The 19,742-nt window shown below is 43.9% G+C and overlaps 1 protein-coding gene across 2 annotated transcripts; it reads left to right on the forward strand.

The window, feature by feature from the left end:
• The first annotated feature begins 2,685 nt into the window (after positions 1–2,685).
• gabrg1 (gamma-aminobutyric acid type A receptor subunit gamma1) lies at positions 2,686–16,937 on the forward strand. Of its 2 annotated transcripts, XM_069661288.1 has the most exons (9): positions 2,686–2,762; positions 10,217–10,377; positions 11,488–11,555; positions 12,839–13,059; positions 13,330–13,412; positions 15,629–15,766; positions 15,982–16,134; positions 16,372–16,574; positions 16,656–16,937. In XM_069661288.1, exons 1-9 carry the CDS (start codon positions 2,686–2,688, stop codon positions 16,935–16,937), a joined length of 1,386 nt encoding a protein of 461 aa, XP_069517389.1. The 2 variants fall into 2 exon arrangements, with proteins under 2 accessions (XP_069517389.1, XP_069517390.1); XM_069661289.1 differs by lacking the exons at positions 2,686–2,762; positions 10,217–10,377; positions 11,488–11,555 and having other exon boundaries at positions 12,932–13,059; positions 16,372–16,568.
• Positions 16,938–19,742: the final 2,805 nt, after the last annotated feature.

Consider the following 19,742-nt stretch of genomic DNA (forward strand, 5'->3'; position numbering starts at 1 on the left):
GCAGCACAGTGGGGCAGCGGTTAGCGCTGTTGCCTCACAGCTAGAAGGTTCCCGGTTCAGACATAGTGGGCCTTTCTGTGTAGAGTCTGCATGTTCTCCCCGTGCATGCGTGGGTTCCCTCCAGGTGCTCCTGCTTCCTCCCACAGTCCAAACACATGCACATTAGGTTCATTGGTGACTCTAAAATTGCCCGTAGGATGGAATCAGTCCAGGTGTAACCCCGCCTCTCCCCCAATGACAGCTGTGATTGGCTCCAGCCCCTCTCCGACCCTGAACAGAATAAGTGGTATAGCAATATGCAAGTAAAGGGTAAGTCTTACGCAGACGCAGAGAAAAGCCAGTTAGTAAGAAAAGGTTTTTTACTTAAACGTTCGTAGGTCTTTCAAAGCGAGGTGGTCAGCGAGGGCAGAAAAATCCACAATCACCAAAATCCAAAAACCCAAGCAGAGTTTAAAACCAGGCGAACAACACGAGGAAAGCAAGGCTGCAGGGCAGGAACACAGTTACTGTCTAAACTGTAAAACCAGAGTAATACAGAGACGGTGAACATCGTGCCGAAGGACGGAAATGTCTGACATCAAAGTGAAGCTTGAAAATAATCCAAAACATCGCGTTCACTTAAAATGAAATATTTTTTATTTGTAGGACTTTTTAAAGTGGGTAAAGTGGCTACATGTGTCTTATGACCGCGTGTAGAGTGGTACAGAGTGCAGCTTCCAACAGGCAACTGCTGTTTGTAGTACACTCACTAGCCCTCTCACACATGCTCTGCACTCCTGAAAATGTCCTGAATGTTTGAACACAAACAACCAAATTCCCCCTCCGACTTTATGCAGACTTTTTCCTGCAGCCTCTTCGTAAAATGTCCACAAGAAGTCGGGTTGAGCTGATGTGGGAGGCAGCGCGTAATAGTCAGGAACATTCACCGCGAGTGAGTGGGCGGGGCAATATTGATGTTTTTATCATTTATCATCATGTGAAACCAGAAGAGTGACACATAACAGGATGATTAAAAACATACGAGGTTGAAGAAGAAGGATCATTCACAAGACGACAACAAAGATGTGTGCAGACTGGAGAGATAAAGAGATTCACGAGCTTCTGGCTGCCGCTGTGAGGGCAACTCTAGAACATTTTAGGGGCAGACTGTCTTGTCTTGAAATTTTCTAGAAATTGTCAGGAGTGCAGGTGTGAAAAGAGCTACTGAACAGTGTTAATTTCGTTAAGGAAAATAATGACGATAAATGTTGGTCAGCGATCTTTTTTCCATGACGAAGACGAGACGTCGACGAGCTAAATATAAATAAGAAACTCTGACGACACGTATGTTTAGTTTTCGTTAACGAGACGAGGCGGGACTGAAAGGTTAGAGGTCGGCTGTGGGACATTCAAAATGCATATTTTCCCCGACTGTGCGTTTAATCTGTCTGTCAAAATACAAGCAATGCATTCATGCAACTGGGTAACAGGTATCATGAAGGTGGTTGTGAACTTTCCCTGTGTCACTCAGGGTTTTAAGCTTTGAGCTCTGAGCACGCTCACCAAAAAAGGGGCGCTTTAATGCGTCATTTGACGCTTCTTCAGCACAGAAAGGAGCGATCATCGGCCGTCTGCTTCAGTCAGACTGTAAATGAGAAGCGATGATGAAAAGTAATCTTTAGATGCTTTTTCTACATCGTTCTTTTACCGTTTGGATTCTGCTGAAATTCAAAGTCTTAATTTTACCTGAAGCGAACAGGTAAAAACGAGAAGAGGGAGAAAACGTTTGAATGACTAAGTAATGACTAAAAGTAATGACTAAAATGTGATGACTTTTTATTGACTAAAACTGGACTCAAATATTTTGGGTTTTCATCGACTAAAAGTAGACTGAAACTATAAAGGGTCGCCTGACCAAATACAACCACACCTCAAAAAATCTGAACGATCCCTTTAAGTTTCACGCCTCTCTCATTATTTTTCTTGCTACCTGCTCAGCTAACAGATGTATGATGGTCGTAAAGTTGGTCTAACAGGTTAAACTCTGCAGTGTTCCACAAGAAAAAACAACAATTGGAGAAAAGTGTTCAGTGGCAGTGTTCAGTGTGATCTCAGGAAGTAGTGTTTCCTTTAGCACATTACAAAATTACGGTGTGTATGGACGTGTTCTTGCCTCGGGGTCACCTTGGGCTCACAGCCAGTGGTTTCCCCCTGTGAGGAGCCTTCACTGGTTCCCAGCGCTCTGCGTGCTGTGGCAGCTCCTGCACCGGATTACACCGCAGCTGCACGTGAAGCTTCATCTGCATGCACAGACCCGGTGTTTCCTCTGATGCTTAAAGTGAGTGATAGTAAATAAAGATATAAATCTACAAGCATAAGTCAGTCTTTGTGGATGAAAGCAGGTTTTTCTCGGCCAGGTGAGAGAGTGTGACAGCCTGTTAGCGCCACTGCAGATGGACTAGAGCAGAGTCAGCTCCCCGGCAGCAGCAGCCTTCCTCTCTCTGCCTCATCCTCCCCCTCCTCACACACTCTCACACACACACACACACACACTCACACAGCATGGACGCAGCTCTCACATCCCTCCGTCGCTACGTTTAACCCTGAGCGGCTGCATTAAGACGCGACCTGACGACGGAAGCTCTCCTCGTTGCCTCCGCTCCGCTCCCCGTTTAGCTCGTTTGATTCCCGGCTGTGCAGCGGAGGATGAAGCGGCTCTTTGTCAGAGCTGTGCGGGACGAAGCCATGAACCCCTGGCTGCTCTTCGCTCTGCTCGGACTCTGGTAGGTGTGTGTGGATGTCTCCATGATGATGAGAGGTGGAGGTTTGTGGGGGTGAACGGCTGCAGATGTTGTGTCTTTGCATCGCTGCGTTGTTGCTGCATGTTGTGTTCACCTGTAATCCCATCACAGAGGGTCATTGTGTGAGAGGAAAGGCCTGAGAGGAACACATTTGATCTTCTGTCTGTGGAAATGTTCCTAAAATGAATCAACCTTGAGCCACATGTGTGCGTTTTTCCAAACTGTGCGGTGTTTCGTTCGCCCTCAGGCCTGATCTGTCTTCGTACTACAGCTGTTTATTGTCAGCTGGTTATTGACAGAGGAATGATGGACGATTCTGGTCCTCTGAAGATCTTCACTTACCTCAGCCAGAGGAAACCTCTATGTGTCAGGCGGTCACAGAGGTGTAAACAGTGTCCTGTGAGGGACAGGCCTTCCAGTTATTACAGGTGAAAAATGTGACAGTGTCTCAGCAGGTAGAAGCTGCTGATGCTTTTCTTTATTCAACAGTTCAGTCTGAATATGACATTATTTGAAGTCGACTTATGCACCAAAGAAAGTCACACCTGAGGCCTGGAGGAATGGAGTCTGATAACGTGAGAACTGTCTCTTATTAGAATATCATGTTTAGCAATTTTGGAACTACAAAATGAATGTTAGAATTAAAGTTTTCCGTAATATTAAATCTCACAAATGATTTGTATTTTGCTAAATAGTTATTGTAGTCAGCGCAGAGCCAACCAGAGCTCCTACTGTTGTGGTCTAAATCATAAAAAGGCAGAATTATCTTGATTTTTAGCCTCAAGGGGTCAAAGTCCTGTTTACTACACTTCCCAAAATGCACCTTAATGTGCAATTTCTAATTTTTAAACCCTATTTCGGCATATTTTGGGGTCTCAGAAAATTCTTTCAGCTGGCAGCCGTTAAACAGGCTGTAATGACTGCAGCTTCTTAAGTCGCTTTCCCACTGCTCAAAAAACCCGCTAACACCTGCTGACACTCTGCTTTTTGTTTAATGGTAAAGGCTACAATCGGCATTCAGACCCGGGTCTACTGCACAGTCATTTGACCTGGGTGGGCACGCTAATCTCCGCCCCCTTTCCGGCGCGGTGCTATGCTCCGTCTGTAACTTCTGCGACTCCTCGTCATCTCAGCTACAAATTCAACCCGTCTCCGTCCGAGCAGCGCTCGAACATCGTTCCAAATTTGTCGGCGCCGAGTTTAATAAACAGACTGAATGAGTAATAGATACAATAAAGACCTAACCACCGTAATATCTTCACGGTTTACTAACCGGTGCGTTTGTGACGTCAGACGGTGACGCAGCAGAAATGAGACCAACAGGAGTATACTTCACTGGGGATGGGAAAAGAGACAATCGGCATTTATTAGCGGGTCTTCTCGGGTCTGAAAAACCTGCGTCAACGCGCTAATTTTGGTGTGAAAGAGGTGTAAGTGTCTAACAACATTACAAGAAGGATGCCTACAGAGATAGACATTTATGTTAAAGAGGAGATAGATTTTTTTAACCAGAAACACACGTTACATCGCTCTCTTCAAAGACACCAGACTCCATTGAAAAAAGAAGTCATTTAAGCTCAGAACATGGGAGTTGCTGGTTTGGCATCTGCTGAAGAACATAAATGTTTCTCTGTTCTCACCTTAAATCTGACTTTCACACCAACATCTACAAGCATGATTCATGACATCAAACTACTTTGTAAGACATTCAGGGTCTAACATGCACCGTACATGGAGGAGAAACTCATCTGTAGTGTAGGAGACCGTTTGTTTGGTAGTTTAACATTGGAAATCTGCAGAACCTGAAGGATATGTAACTGAACTTAGTCGGGTTCTGGAGGTGATTTAATCATGAGTTACTGTTTGCAAATATCAAATTATTTTACATTGTAAGTCCATCTAAAGGAACATAACAGGCTGTGCATGCAGTCTTTGCAGGACGCACAGGTCTGAACGGTGTCTGCACTTTAATGTGAGTCCACCTGTAGCATTTAAAAGCAGCACACAGACATTTAGAGTTTATACATCTTCGTCTTAACTATCATTCATTTTTCATACCAGGCTTCACTGATGGCTGCCCACAGGAGGCGTTATTGATAAAAGCATTAATAAACAATTCTCTCTGTGTAAACTTCATTAAAGTCGGTTATAAATAATAAATGTGTCAATACCACTCATTAAGGATTCATGGAAGTACTAATTTACTAATGTCTCATAAGTGAATTTGTTTCACTTTAATTATTGTAGCTAATTTCTGTGAAATTAAATATTAATTTTAATATTTTTGTTTGTTTTGCTATAAAAATCAATAGTACAAAGGTTTTTTTAAACTTGTAGTTACAAACAAGGCGAGCTGAACACAAACTTTTTAGGGATGAGATTACAGGCAAGTTTCCTGCAGACAGAATATTTGCACAATTATCAAGAAACATAATTAAAACACGTCTGATGTGATTTCTAACATGCAGTAAACAGTTAGTGTCTTTAGTTTTAACGTTTAACCCTGCGATCAGCTCGGCAGCTCGGTCTCTGTAGGTTTCAGCGAGTGGAGCCGACGTCAGTGGAGAAAAGTGTCTGCAGAAGAACTTGCTGAGACAGACTGAACTGTTGCAGAATCAGTGACTCGTCTCGAGATGCCTTCAGGGCTCCAGCAGGGAGACTCTGTAAAACTCTGCCTCGCCAGCTTTCCATGAGAGTCTTTCAACTTCGGCTGAACTCAAGCAGAAACTTCCACGGCTCAGTGCCGAAGGCAGCGTCCCCGGTGTGTTACAGTAAACTGAAGATTGACCCCACATGAAAAGTCTGACTGTAATAAACTGTGTGATGAAACTTCCAACATTTAACAAGAAATACAGTCATTTTTTTAGGCTTTACATCAGTGTGATGGAGGGAGTCGCAGTAGTTGCTGCTTTCTTCTACCTCCACCTCTCTTACCTGTCTGCACTCATGTTGTTGACATTTGTTTTCTTTGACTCCAGAGTAAATCAGGACCTCCTTCTTATCCCAGATCGTCTTTCAGACGCTATTTCACACGCCTCCGATACAACAGTCAGATGTAAACGTTTATGAGACATCCAGGGAAACTGCTCTGCTCTGTAAGCATTTGTTGTTTCTGTTGTTGGTCAGGTTCAATCATACATTATCTACATGGTTAAAGTAAGAAAGAACACATAAGCTGCGTCTCAATTCAGGGGCTGCATCCTTCAAAGGAGGCGGTCTACAAAGGCTGAGTCATTCGTAGCCCGTGTCGACCGCGAAGACCGAACTGAAATGAGACGGTCTGGTCTATGGAGGCTTTCCTGTTGGCATCACCAGCTGTTTCCGCTCTTTCCCTTGCTTCACAAAGTGAGGCGCCTGTCGCCTAGCAACAGGTAGCTAGCTGAATAACTAGCCAACATAGCTAAAGTCACGCAACTTAACTTATTATTTATTTCAAGGGCCCTTTCGTTGTTTGTAACATTTGTCTCTCTAGCTATTCGAGTTGAAACCAAAAACGCTTACATTTAAAGTGTATTCCTCGGCCGTTTAAGAGTCCGCCATCTTGTTTGGATTTGCGTGCAATGAATCTCGTGATACATCAGGCCGTGAAGGATGTACCCGATGGACCCTTAGTGGCCCGGGAAAAGGAGGACGCATCTGAAGGAGACTTTTAAATGGGACAGCCTTCGACCTGCTGCTGTGACGCAATCAACCTTCAAATACGTCCTTCGAGGGATGCAGTCGTTGGATTGGGACACGGCTGTTGTCATCATTGTCTCAACAAGTGGTGACAGGATCGTTGACAGGACTGCAGATTACAGAATTTGAAAACAAGGACATTTCAAACAGCCCGACATTAAGTCTGTCCGAAATCTGTTTTTAAAATACATCATGTGTTATCAATAACTTTATCGACACACATCGGGTGTTAAACCGTACACAAGAGGAGGTTATTGCTGCTGTGCTCTAATGCCACAATGCTAAGCTAACACAATGGAGCTGCAAACTGCTGCCGGCTCTTCCTCAGCGCTCTCACCTTCATTATTTATCCATCTGAAAAACTGTCAAATGTGTTTCGGCTAAGGAAGTATCTGTGTTACTGACTGTTCGCCTAGCTAGCTAAGGTTGCTAGGTAATGTTAGCCTGTGATAGGTAGCTCAAGTGTTGAGAGTCGTACACACTGTGTTTTATGTGGGATAATGTAGTGGTTGTTGTTTGTCCTGTGGGGGCCATGGAGTCCATGTTAATGTTCTTTTTGACCTTAATGCACCAACATGTTGGTTTATGTTTGAACATAACAGCGGTGCTCAGCAGAAATGAGCTGGGGTCATCAAAGTCTTTAGGAACACTTCTCCAGGGTCCAATAATATCCGTGCCAGATGTCGAGGTGATATATCAGCAGTTGCCCAGATATGTTGCCTGCACAGGTGTTTGAATGGACATAGAGATGGATAAACAAACCAAAACAAACAGGAAGGGAAAATAACTTGCACAGAAAGATGCTGTTTTATATCCACCAATATGTTGAGTAGATTTAGACCAGCATGGTTCTGTGAGATCTTTTAGTTTCTGTTTCAGGTGACAGCAGAGAGCAGCAAGGTCGAATTCTGCTTCCACATTTAAGGTCATGTCCTTTGTATTAGACGCCCGGGCTGAACGCCAAGTCCTCGGGTCTCTTTACAGTATCAGGTCCGTTTTCATTAGCAGGGGAAAGGCACTGAAACACCTTGGCACAGACTGACTGAGTTCAGCCATGTGTAACTGACCGCCTGTGATACACACAGCATGGCGGGGCAGCAGGAAACACACGTAACACTGCTACAGCTGGGGTTTATTCCAAGAATACCTTGATTGCATTTGATTCACAAGGCACCCTGCGTCTTTTAAATCCACCGCGTCTTTGTGTCTGTGTGTGTCTTAGACTTCTATCTCAATACATGTTTTAATAACTTCAAGGTGTACAAGCAGAAGGTGATTGAAAATAGGTTTTATTCAAATGTATTCCAGTGATCACAGAGCAAACAGCGTTCACAGTTTGCAGACACAGCTGATTTTGTGTTACACTGTTTGCTGAGATAAGCACAAAACAAATGCATGCTTTATAAGCAAAATCTGCCGGCTGTCCTTGGAGAGTCCTCCAGCTTAACGTGTGAAGCAGTCCCAGTCCCCTGTGTGTGTAACGACCCGGCTGCACTGTGTGTAAGTAAGAATACATGTGATGCACTTTTGATATTGCTGAAACATCAAATTACATTTAATCAATAACCACCAGAAACAATTAAAGCAATGTAAGTTGCATTCACAACACACAAACGAGGAACACAGTTTAACAGACCGTAAACCTCCAGAGAGCAGACCTGATAACGCCTCAGAGCAGCTCAGCACAGCACAACACAACAAACTGAGCCGGCCGGAGACTGATATACATCTTTTCTTCTTCATGTGTTTCAGCTGAAGAAAATCCAATCTGTACTGTTGATGCATTTTTCCTAACAGGCACCTTTAGGCACAAGACTACTTAAGTTGAGGAAATACATCATGGTGTGGCTAAAATAATAGCTAAGGGCTGAATTCACTAAGAATCAATTGCGGCCGCTAATAGCACCATAAATTACGTATCATTTGCCCCCGCTATCTGCTCCGTCTCAAGGTCCGCTCCACAAAGCAAACTGCACTAATGAGCAAACACAGCCTTAAAGTTTTGCCGATCTGTGCAGTTTGCTCTTGTTGAGTGTCTGATTGTGGAGAGGAGCTATCTGCACCATCAGGCATTAACTGAGCTCCACACTGACGGAGCTCAGCTCCATCCACAGATCGATGACGAGCAGGGAGAGGAGGGGGCAGCTCTTTTAGTTGTGAAGTCCAGATGGGTTTTTTACTAGTTTTATTCTTTGTTTCAATTTTTTAAATGAGCGCGTGGACAAAGTGTGCCCGTGTGCCGGGGTTGCGCCCCAGACCGTTTGATCCACAAATTATAATGATAATGAAAATATATTGTTAACAGACAATTATATTTTGGTCACACAAAAGGTGGAATTGTCGTCACGATCAGTGGAAACTCGGAGCGTGACAGCCCTTACCTCCAGCTCTCCCCGAATGTCTGCATAATGATTCATTTAGTGCGAACAGCACCGGAGCACAGAGACTGTTTGCTCTGCGGTGCACTTTGAGGTGCATTTGGCCCTCTGCGTGTGCTTGGTGAATTAGGCCGAGTCTTTCTCTCTCATTTGCACAGGTTTAAGGGGCGCAAAAGCCGTGTAATCCTTTGGTGAATTCCCCCTTAAATGTTGACTTGTGGTGCCACGTGGGACAGGAAGCCTGGGTGTCTCCAGGGTGAAAGTCCCGCCTCATTTCACACATCCATTGTCCCCAACTGACACTGCAAACATACTTTAACATGTCTGTCCTCCACGTCACTCAGAGCAGAGCAGTTTCCCTGGATGTCTCATATCGCCACAGATGAGTTTACCTTGGAGTTATCTGAAAGCCCCAGTGTGTCTCATGCAGAGGCTTATGGGTAACCTGTGCATTACATTACGTATTTTCTGACTTGAAGATGTCGTACTTTCATTTGCTGTTCTTCTCAACATACAGTTTTTTTACCTGTGCAGTATGTGTACAGATACATACATGTAGGGAACAAGATGTAAGTCAGCGATTATGGAGCTAACAATGTAAGACATAATTTAAGCTGTAGGTACTTTTCTTTATCAGACTCGCACCTCTTCTGTGCCTCAGAGGATACGGCTGGTGATCCACTAATCTGAAGATCAGTGGTTCGATCCACAGCTGCTGCGGTCCACATTTCAAAGTGTCCTTGGGCGAGATATTGAGCCCCAATTCGCTCCACAAGCAAATGTGTAGGAGCTTTAGAATACAGTGGGTCATGGTGCTGGCACCTTGCATTGCAGCCTCTTCCATCAGTGTATGAATGTGTGCATGAGAATGAGTCGTAGCATTTATAAATACGAAATGAGAATAAGGAACTACATGTCTTTTTCTCTGAAACCAACAGAGGTACCGCTGCCCTGTGTACAGTATTTGTGATTTATGCCTACTTACATACAGATCTTATTCTTCCAGGAACGTCAGAAGCAGGTTTATGTGCATTGACACTTTGTCACACACTGCTTTCCATTTGTGTTATGGAGCACAGTGAGAGGAGAAGCTTCTCCGTGATGAGGCAGTTGTTGGGGATGATCCATCTTATATCCTGTCACAGCGTAACTGTCGCCAACAGTGAAGGACACAAACACTGCACTCAGTTTTTTACACCCTAAATGAACCAAAGCCATAACTGAGAAATTGCCTTGGTGCTAGCTAAAGCTTAAAGCTGACTCATAACTGCATCAATCCTGTGCATATATATTTTCCAGCATTCACAGACACCCACTAAATTAAATGCAAATACTGTAAGTCTTTATGTCTTACCATGTGTCTGTATTTATACTCCACAGCGCAGCCATCAGCCCGAGTAAACAGGAAGAGGAGGACTATGAGGACGTGCCCATAAATAAGACCTGGGTGTTATCACCGAAGGTCTATGAGAGCGATGTGACTTTGATCCTGAACAAACTGCTGGAGGGCTACGACAACAAACTGCGGCCCGACATCGGAGGCAAGTCAAGTTCATCCTGAGGACACGTGCTTTGTTGTTGCTCTGGTTGGTTCACAGAGGTAACAGGGAGTTCACAAGAAGTTTGTTTATGGTCGTGTGCAGTTTGGGTTGCTCAATTTTCAACCTCAGTCCCATCATGCTATTATGGGGAGCTAATGCCATTATGGTAGGAAAATATGCTATTTCTCTCTGTGTCTTTGGAGGGCGCTATCCGCTTCTCCAATGGGCCCAGGAAGCTCGCTGAACTACACTTCCTCAATCTAGGAGACCCGTCTCTGATGTCATGTCTCGTTCAAATTGTCAGTTTGAAATGTCGACTGCAGACCTGAAGATTTTTAACATGATCTGCCGTATATTCTCTGTAGTCTATTATAGTATTTCAGATTCTGTCCCGCTCTGAGCCGTTGCCTGCAGTGAAACAGTAGTATTTCACTCCAGCGTCTTTCGCTGGGCCGTTCCTTTCAGAGGGAGGGGCGCAATGCACCCTGGGTGTTGTAGGAATGTAGAATCACGAGCTGTTTGTTTTTCCAGGGGCGAACTGCTCCTTTAAGCAACATTATTTGCATTGCAGTGTGCAGTGTAGGCATTCCTACATTTTCGCCCAATTTGTCTGTGAAAAGGTCAAGTTTCCTATGCACCGCGATCCTTATTTTTATGCTACCCCCCTGAAAAATGGTGTTTATCTGCAGCTGATTCCTACAATCACTGCACAACAACATGTTGAAGTTGCTGAGAACGGTGAGTTTTGCATCTTTCAAAGAGGACGGCCCCAGAGATTAGACACAACTTAGTGACAAAACTTTGACAGCACCAACCTCACACAAGACTGACCCCTCGTGAAATGAGCAAACATCAACACAACTTGAATTGCCAAAAAAGAAAATAGCATAGCAACAGATTGAAGTTTCTGATTATTCTGGACGGAGACATTCAATCAACTGTCTTGACCTTAAGTCGGACTGAAGAAGGAACTAAACTGTGGAAAGGATTCTGTTCTCTGTCAAGGCTTTAGGTTGATGAGACTGACAGAATCTCTTTGGACATGAGCTAACAAAAATGCACAAACATGTTGATGCCGTCTTTGTCAACACAGTATGTCTTCTGTTTCAGTGAGGCCGACAGTGATTGAAACAGCCGTGTACGTCAACAGCATCGGACCAGTTGATCCCATCAACATGGTGAGACTGAAACTTCTGGTTTCCCTTTGCTTTTTCTCTGCTGATATTTTGGATATTGGATGGACAACTCCACATTATTAATGTTAGATTACTAATGTTGTTAGATTTTATTCTCTGGAGACCATGAAAAAATAGTGTCTATTCACCCAATAGTTTCCAGGCAATGGTACATGAACACAAAACAAATCTGCACTCAAGGTAAACACACGTCTTACCAGATGTTTCTGGAGAAAGGCAGAAAAGGAAGAGAAAATAAATTCTCAATTGGTTAATTTTGTGCCAAATATTATGGCAATCCGAAAATTGTCGTGGAGACATTTAACTCTGAAAAGCCTGCTGATGGCGATGGAGTAAAGGTCAGGAGGTCACCAAAGACAACTGGGAATATTTGTCAAATGTCCGGGCCAATTCTTAAAGGCAAGATTAGGGCTGAGTATGTTTGTATGATACCAGTACCTGTACCAGTATCCACTAAGGCTGTGGTTCTCAACTGGTGGGTCGGGACCCAAAAGTGGGTCATGGAGCGGTTTCCAGTGGGTCGTGGAAGAGCTTGATAATAAAAAAGTTTAGGCAAGAAGTGTAAGCTGCGCTTTTATTTTGAAGGACGTGTGTTTCCTCTGTTGTGCGTGCAGTAGTAGTGCAGTTTGGTCACTCAATGTATTCACTGATTCCCAGCTGCAGTTACATTCTTGAAACTTGATCAGCCCTCGTTGCATTTGTGTTCCAGTTTTAAGCATACTTCTGCAGAGGGAATATTTTCCTCTCATGCACTGCCACCAACTTGCTTGACTATTAAACTGTTGTCTTTTGTGATGTTGACATACTGTGATGTTTTGTTCCATCTCAGGTCCAAACTGCACCATTTTTTCAAGTCAGTGGTTGAAAAATGTTGGAAATGTGGGTCACGATTTGTCATTAAGGAGGTGGTGGTTTGTCCTCAGGACAGACCAGTTGACAACCACTGCTCTAAGGGACACTGACGTCTTTTTTCCCCAACTTTTTCTACTGAACATCATCCAAATAGAAGCATTCAGCTGCGTAAAATGCCGCTATAACTCATACTCATGCAAATGATTTGAACACAAATACAATTTAACTGCCAACTCGATCAATCAGGAATCACCAGAGAGGAGCAAGTAGCTTTTAAAGTTCGTGGTACCGGGTAATATTGGTCTTAATTTAAAGGAACTCACGTCAAATCACTGCCAACCCATCGATTGCTTATTATTTTATGGTGAAGCTTTTCTTTTTTATTTGCATTTTCCCCCCCTACTCTGTTGCAGGAATACACCATCGACATCTTCTTTGCCCAGACGTGGTACGACAGCCGGCTGAAGTTCAACAGCACGACGAAGCTGCTCATGCTCAACAGTAACATGGTAGGCAAAATCTGGATCCCCGACACGTTCTTCAGGAATTCCCGCAAATCGGACGCCCACTGGATCACCACTCCCAACCGCCTCCTGAGGCTGTGGAGCAATGGGAGAGTCATGTACACTCTGAGGTAGGAAAGCTTAACCTTTGCCATGTTGAACTCTTCAGAAACCTTTGTTGTTTGTGCAGCTTAAGTGTGTGCATTTGTATTTTTTCATGTAGTTCTCTTGTAGATGACCCCAATTTGTCAAAGTGGTGATCTAGTGTGTCAAAGGTTGTTTTTTTTTCCTGTGTAATTACAGAGAGAACATGAAGTGCTTTTACTGTGTTCATTCACACTTGGGAGGAAGAAACAAGCCTGAGTCTTTGCTTTTCTCTGTCACAATTCTGTTTCTGTCAGGTTGACTATTAATGCGGAGTGTTACCTTAAGCTGCATAACTTTCCAATGGATGAGCACTCGTGTCCACTGGAGTTTTCAAGCTGTAGGTGGTCGAACGTTTTCCCCGCTCATTTATTAACCCGCCATCTCGACTTCAACTTCAGTAGCTTCATGAGAGGGGCTTCTGTATGGGCTAGTGTAGTGGCTAAGCCCTTGTACCTTCTCCTTGCCAAACGGCCCATCTGCTTGAGGCTGCCCTCTGTTAGCCTGTACCAATCTATCATCTGCTCCACCAGCGGAGAGAGGAGGTCACCCAGTCCCATTCCTCTGACAGTCTTAATGAATTATGCACCCGCTCCCAGTCTGATTCATGCTGTCTGTGTCATCATTCATTCGTCTCTGGCATTGTGCTTGAGCCTCTCATGATCTTAATCTTCCACATGCTGGTGAAAAATGCAAAGACCATTTCATGGAGTAGAGGACAAATCTCAGGACCAGCGCAGTCACAGTGAATATCATCAAATGAGCACCAACAAAAACTGCCAAACAGCTAACCAGACCTGAAAAGCAACAGCATGGCAAGTTGTTTATATGCCAGCAATAATCTAAGCTTTGCTTACCCTCTTGCAAGTTTGCTCTCTCTGTAGCAGCAAGGGGAGCTCAGTAACATTGTTATACCAATGCAGAAGTGTTCATAAAGGAGGATGTGTTTATAAGACATATGACTTCATCAACATGATCAGTGTTTATGAAACATACACTAAGCTTGGGCAGTTACATTAACAGACACCAAAGTATCTTTGGCGACCCAATTTCTTTCTGTTTAATCCATCCAAGAGAAGTGGACCGCCCGCGATTGCTTTATACGTGGACCAGCTCCCTTCACTCTGCCCTCTGCAGAGATATGCCCCTTTACTACTGAAATTAGTGCGTTGACAGGTTTTCAGACCCGGGAGGACCCGCTTATAGATGCCGATTGTGTATTTTCCCGTTGCCAGTGGAGTATACTCCTGTCCGTCTCTTTTCTTCTCAGTAACCGTCTGACGTCACAAACGCGCCCAAAACAGGCTTAGTAAAGGCAGACGGAGACGGGTGAGATTTGTAGCCGAGATGACGAGGAGTTACCGACGGAGCATAGCATCGGGCCGGAGAGGGGGCGGAGATTAGCGTGTCAACCGGGATTTTGTGTTCTCATCAGTGCCGATCGGAGCCGAGGCGATAATTACCCGAGTCAAATGACTCTGCAGTAGACCCGGGTATCAGTTAATCAAAGATTAATTATCAGCCGGGAGTTAGCATGTTTTTTGACCAGTGGAAAAGTGGCTATAGATAGAGACGTTCCTCTTGTAATCGCGAGGATTGTGGTCAGCATCTGCTGTTTGATGAAGGCATACTAATGCTTTGTTTATCAAACTTGTGAATGAAGCTGGTTGGTGCTGATGTCATTCTTGGTTGGCTTTATCATTTTGATAAGCTACTTCATTAACAACCCTTTTCCCATTGGGTTATACTCTGCCTTGAAAATGTAAGCTTGAAGCCCAGAGCTTAGACTGAGTAGTAAGTGTGCAGGTAACAGCATTTTCCTATTGTGACTTAATCATTGAAGTGCACTAACAGGAAACTTACAGGTCATTTTGGAAGACGGTTCATGTGTGAGAACTCGTAGGCCAAAACATTTTTGTTTCAATTTGAGTTTGGAATATTTTCTTTGACCTCGGTTTAAAATACTCCACATTGATCAGCAGATAAAATACTGCACCTTCATCAAACAAACTTTAAATGTAATAATGCCAGAGGGAACTTCTTTCCTCACTACACCTTCGGATAGATCATTTACCTCCACACTTTGTTCCTGGGACTAAGAACACTCACACCACCACAGGGATACCTCTCCAGCTCTCTTTACAGACGGACATTTACCCAGTAAAGCAATAGAGTTCACCCACACACCTTGTACAGGCAACAACAAACATACGGAGGAAACTCAAGCATCACAATATATTGGAACAGAAACAAAACCAACAGGTCAACAAAGTGTCCTCTCAGGTAAAATAACCAGCCCACAAAAGTGTTCTCAAAAATTCAACTAGACAGAGCTTTGGCCTGTGAAGGCTCATGATGACCTGCATTGGAAGGTGTTGCTCATTTGAGAATATTTGATGAGACTAGGTTGGTCCCATCCATCTTGAATGCTCCCCCCTGCCTTGCCGTGGTGCGATGTTCCCTCATGGTGGTCATACTGAATGACAGATATGAGCTGCATGTTGGATATTTAATGCAGCAGTAAGGTAAATGTATTCTCCATTCTCCATTGTGTAGATGGTTATCCCAAGAATGAGATCATGTATAGGTGGCAGAGACGGGCTGTGGAGGTGGCAGACCAGCGGTACTGGAGGCTCTACCAGTTTGCCTTCGTCGGGTTGAGGAACACCACTGATGTGGCACACACCCAGTCAGGTGAGAGGTTATGGCCACGTGTGCTTATATGTTGCCAGTCCCCAATCTAACACGAAGCACGGATATTACAAGAACTTACCTAGTGAAGTGTGCGGTTATACATCATCATCTTTATCCAGTTCAACCATGTGCAGCATTGGCGTGACCATGGTGTAAACCAGTCCAATGTTACGCATTCAGCTTTAATCTCTACATCTGCACTGTTGAACTTTCAGGAGAATATGTAATCATGACGATCTTCTTTGACCTGAGCCGGAGAATGGGCTACTTCACCATCCAGACCTACATCCCCTGCAGTATGATCGTGGTCTTGTCCTGGGTCTCCTTCTGGATCAATAAGGATGCCGTGCCAGCCCGCACATCTCTAGGTTTGATATCTTCTTGCTGAATAAACAATTAAAGTGAGTCAGAGTTCAGAGACTCTGAAAATTTGCCTTGTTCTCTAAAAATTTTACAAAGTTCAATCCAAAAGGGAAGCAGAAAAATATCAACCTGGTATCCAACTTTCAGAATCCCTCATTGCAAAGGAATTCACTGATTGTACTTTAGCAAAAAAAGTATTTCATAATCCACTGCTGATTTGGTCTCCGTGACGATCCATTCAGGTATCACTACAGTGCTCACCATGACAACTCTAAGCACCATCTCCAGGAAGTCCCTGCCCAAGGTTTCCTACGTCACTGCCATGGACCTTTTTGTTTCCGTCTGCTTTATCTTCACCTTCGCTGCCCTCATGGAGTATGGCACTCTGCACTACTTCACCAGCAACCGACAGACCAAAAAATCCAAAGCCAACAACAACGCACAGGTAGCTAAGAGCTTTCTTCTGTTCATTGCGGTTTGAACCCACTGAATGTAGTGTTTACTAACTGATGTGTTTCCCACAAAGCAGAAATCATCCAGCATGGTTAACATCCGACCTGGCACATCCCTGCTGCAGATGAACAACATTGTGCCCTATCACGAGGAGGCTGACTATGCCTACGAGTGTTTGGATGGAAAAGATTGTGCCAGCTTCTTCTGCTGTTTTGACGACTGCCGCTCAGGTGCCTGGCGTGAAAACAGGATGCATGTGCGGGTTTCCAAGATTGATTCGTACTCACGAATATTTTTCCCCACTGCTTTTGGCCTTTTCAACCTGGTTTATTGGATAGGTTATCTTTATCTATAAAGCCACCATCTCAATACAGTATCACTGGAGTTTGACATCTGCAAATATTTCACAGAGGTCACGCTGCTCTTGTAGCAGAGGTAATAGTCACTGAGCAAAGTATGGCATAAAGAAACTAAATTATGAACAGCAGTGCCTTGTTTTCTCCCAACACTCGGGTTGAGGTCGTCAGTCTGTCTGTCCCTCAATCTGTCCTACACCTCGTTCGTTGTACCAACAAGATAATTCATGATTCCGGAGACCCTCTCATCCTTAATCTAACAGCAAACTAAATATTCCTCAAAACATGATAAGGCCTCCTAAAATTCCAGAGCTAAAATTTACTAAAATTTGTTGTGGATATTTGTGGTTGCCAGTGGATTCCATTTTTTATGACCCTGAAAAGTCCCATTTGTACACTACAAATATATCAAGATTGAATAATAACTTGTTTAGCAATTTAATGAGCAATTCGTACTCTATAAATGAGCAAAAACCTTTTGTATTTTGGACTTCTACATCAATTCTTCCAAAGGGATCACCCCTTTGATTTTAAATGACTATTGGCCTTTGACCTAACGCCACCCTCAGGACAAATGTTTTTCACTCCACCTCTGTTAAGGCTCTTCCTTCCAAGACTTTTATAAATGATACGACTGGAAGGGATTTAAAGAATCTTTCAGCTTCTTGGGGCTGCTCACAGGGTTTTCGGGGCAGCCAGTTTTCTCTAAACCTTTGAACGAGCTTCTTGAGTATTTTTGTGCCCAGCAAGAGATTTGGACATACCATGACTGCCCCTACAAAACACAAAAACTACAAAGAAGTGCCCTCTTGGATGCTCCCATGGTCCATATAAAAATAAAGGTGTCCTCTAAAGTAGTCCAATGTGCAACATATGTTATAAAGTGCCCTCATGGGTTCCCTGCCAATGGTGAAAACCTTTGGGGAGAAAGCTTCATCCAAGGCTCTTTAGGGAGTCCTGCCGTTGGAGAAAAAGTCACGCAAAGCCCTGTGGGATGCCCTACCATTGGAGTATGCGTAATGCGGGCCCTTTGGGGCGCCTCTTCAATGGAGGAAAATGGGATGCAGTGCCCTTAGAATGGACAAACTGCCACGCAGGACACTGTAGCGATCCTTTCCAGGGGAGAACGGTGATGCGGGACACTTCCAGTGGTGAAGACGTGATGTAGTGCTCTTTGAGCTGCTCCATGCTAGAAAATTAGATGAGCTTTACGTTTCTATTAACAGTATTATAGTGAGCAGTACCTGCATGTTATAGGAGGTTAAGTAGTAAACTTTAGATCTACCCAGCATTTGGAAGTGTTTTACCATTCATGCATGATGGCTTTCTAAGCAATGGTGACCCACCGCACGCAGCTGGTGCCCCTTCCACTCTGACAGAGTCCACCTCTGCTCCAGCTCTTTCTGCGTGATGCTAAGCACAGCTGACAGCTAAGGCGTTCACATCTGGCCTGGGAACATGCAGGAGTACACCCACAGGGAGACATCTAACAGGCATCCTAACCAGATGCCTGAATATGTCGACTCGGTCCTCTCAATATGAAGGGGCAGATGTTCCACTCCAAGTAACTTCCAGATGTTTGAGGTCCCCCGTCATGCCCAGACATCCTGAAAGGGAAAGGTATCCACTTATCCACAATCTTATTTTTCTGGGCAGTACCATGAAGTAATGGCCAGTAATAGTGAATTGAGAGTTAATAAACAAGACCCTAAGATACGTGAGGATATGCTCTTTGAAATGTTGTGATTTCAACGTTAAAATAGCATCCTAAATGTTTCTTTCATTAAAAGTTGGGGCCTTGACATCAGGATTAATGACTGCAGGTACAAACTCAGTGTTGGTAAGTGGCATGTTCCTGTCACAACAGAAGTGCTTCATAATATTGGACAACTCTTCTCTCAATGTGCCTGTTTGTTTCTCCTTTGGCTTAGTTCATCTCAACCAGTGAAATGTTGGGTTCTGTTTGCCAGATCCTTTTTGGACCACACTCAGTGTTGGCCAAATGTTGATTCGCTCATGTCCCATGCTAACTACTTAATTAGCAAAGGGCAAAAATGAATTGCAAATGTAGGAATTTAATGTTGAACGGATTCTGATTCATTGAGCAGATTTGGAATTGTTAGCATGCTTTACCCGCAGGAGCTCTGACCTATGAAATGTTAGCACAAGTCAAACTCCAGTGGAAACAGAGGAGATATTGCCATCAAACCTAAAAAAAAAAAAAGGCCAAAAGTGTGTTTACTCTTTGCCACCGTGCTATTGATTTTGTTGAGAAGCAGGAAAGAGGTCATGCATTTCACTGTGTAGCTGAAAATATGGAATGAGTGTGTGTTTTTCTCTCATTAAGGAATGTTCCTGATTTTCTTACAGAGGCCAATAGCTCTTGTGAAGTTAAAAAAGTCAGTTTTGCAAGAATTCCCAGCCAGTATTGGTCACTCTAATAAAACCAGTGAGCATATCTTTGTATATTTGAACTCCATCGCTCATTGGGTTCTATTTTTATAGGCAACAACTCACAGCATTACGGTCAGTGAGGTCAAACTGGGCCGACCTCTGCTCAGAAGCTCCTGCATGGAATGATTTGTAACCTCTGTCTAACAGTGAATTCTTGAGATGGTTGTTTTTCCAGCAGCCGTTTTTTATAGTTGATGTACAATACAATACAAAAGGTAACAGAATTATCACTGATGCACTGTTCAGGCAAATGCTCTTACACAGTCTCTAAAACACCCACTATGGTTTACTTACAGAACAAGTCTTTTACTACACAGCTCATAACTTTCCTTTCATACAGTTTGATCGCA

Source organism: Semicossyphus pulcher, unplaced genomic scaffold (assembly GCF_022749685.1).
Source record: "Semicossyphus pulcher isolate SPU_LCO1_2020_fin unplaced genomic scaffold, fSemPul1.0.p SCAF_14, whole genome shotgun sequence".
NCBI lineage: Eukaryota > Metazoa > Chordata > Actinopteri > Labriformes > Labridae > Semicossyphus > Semicossyphus pulcher.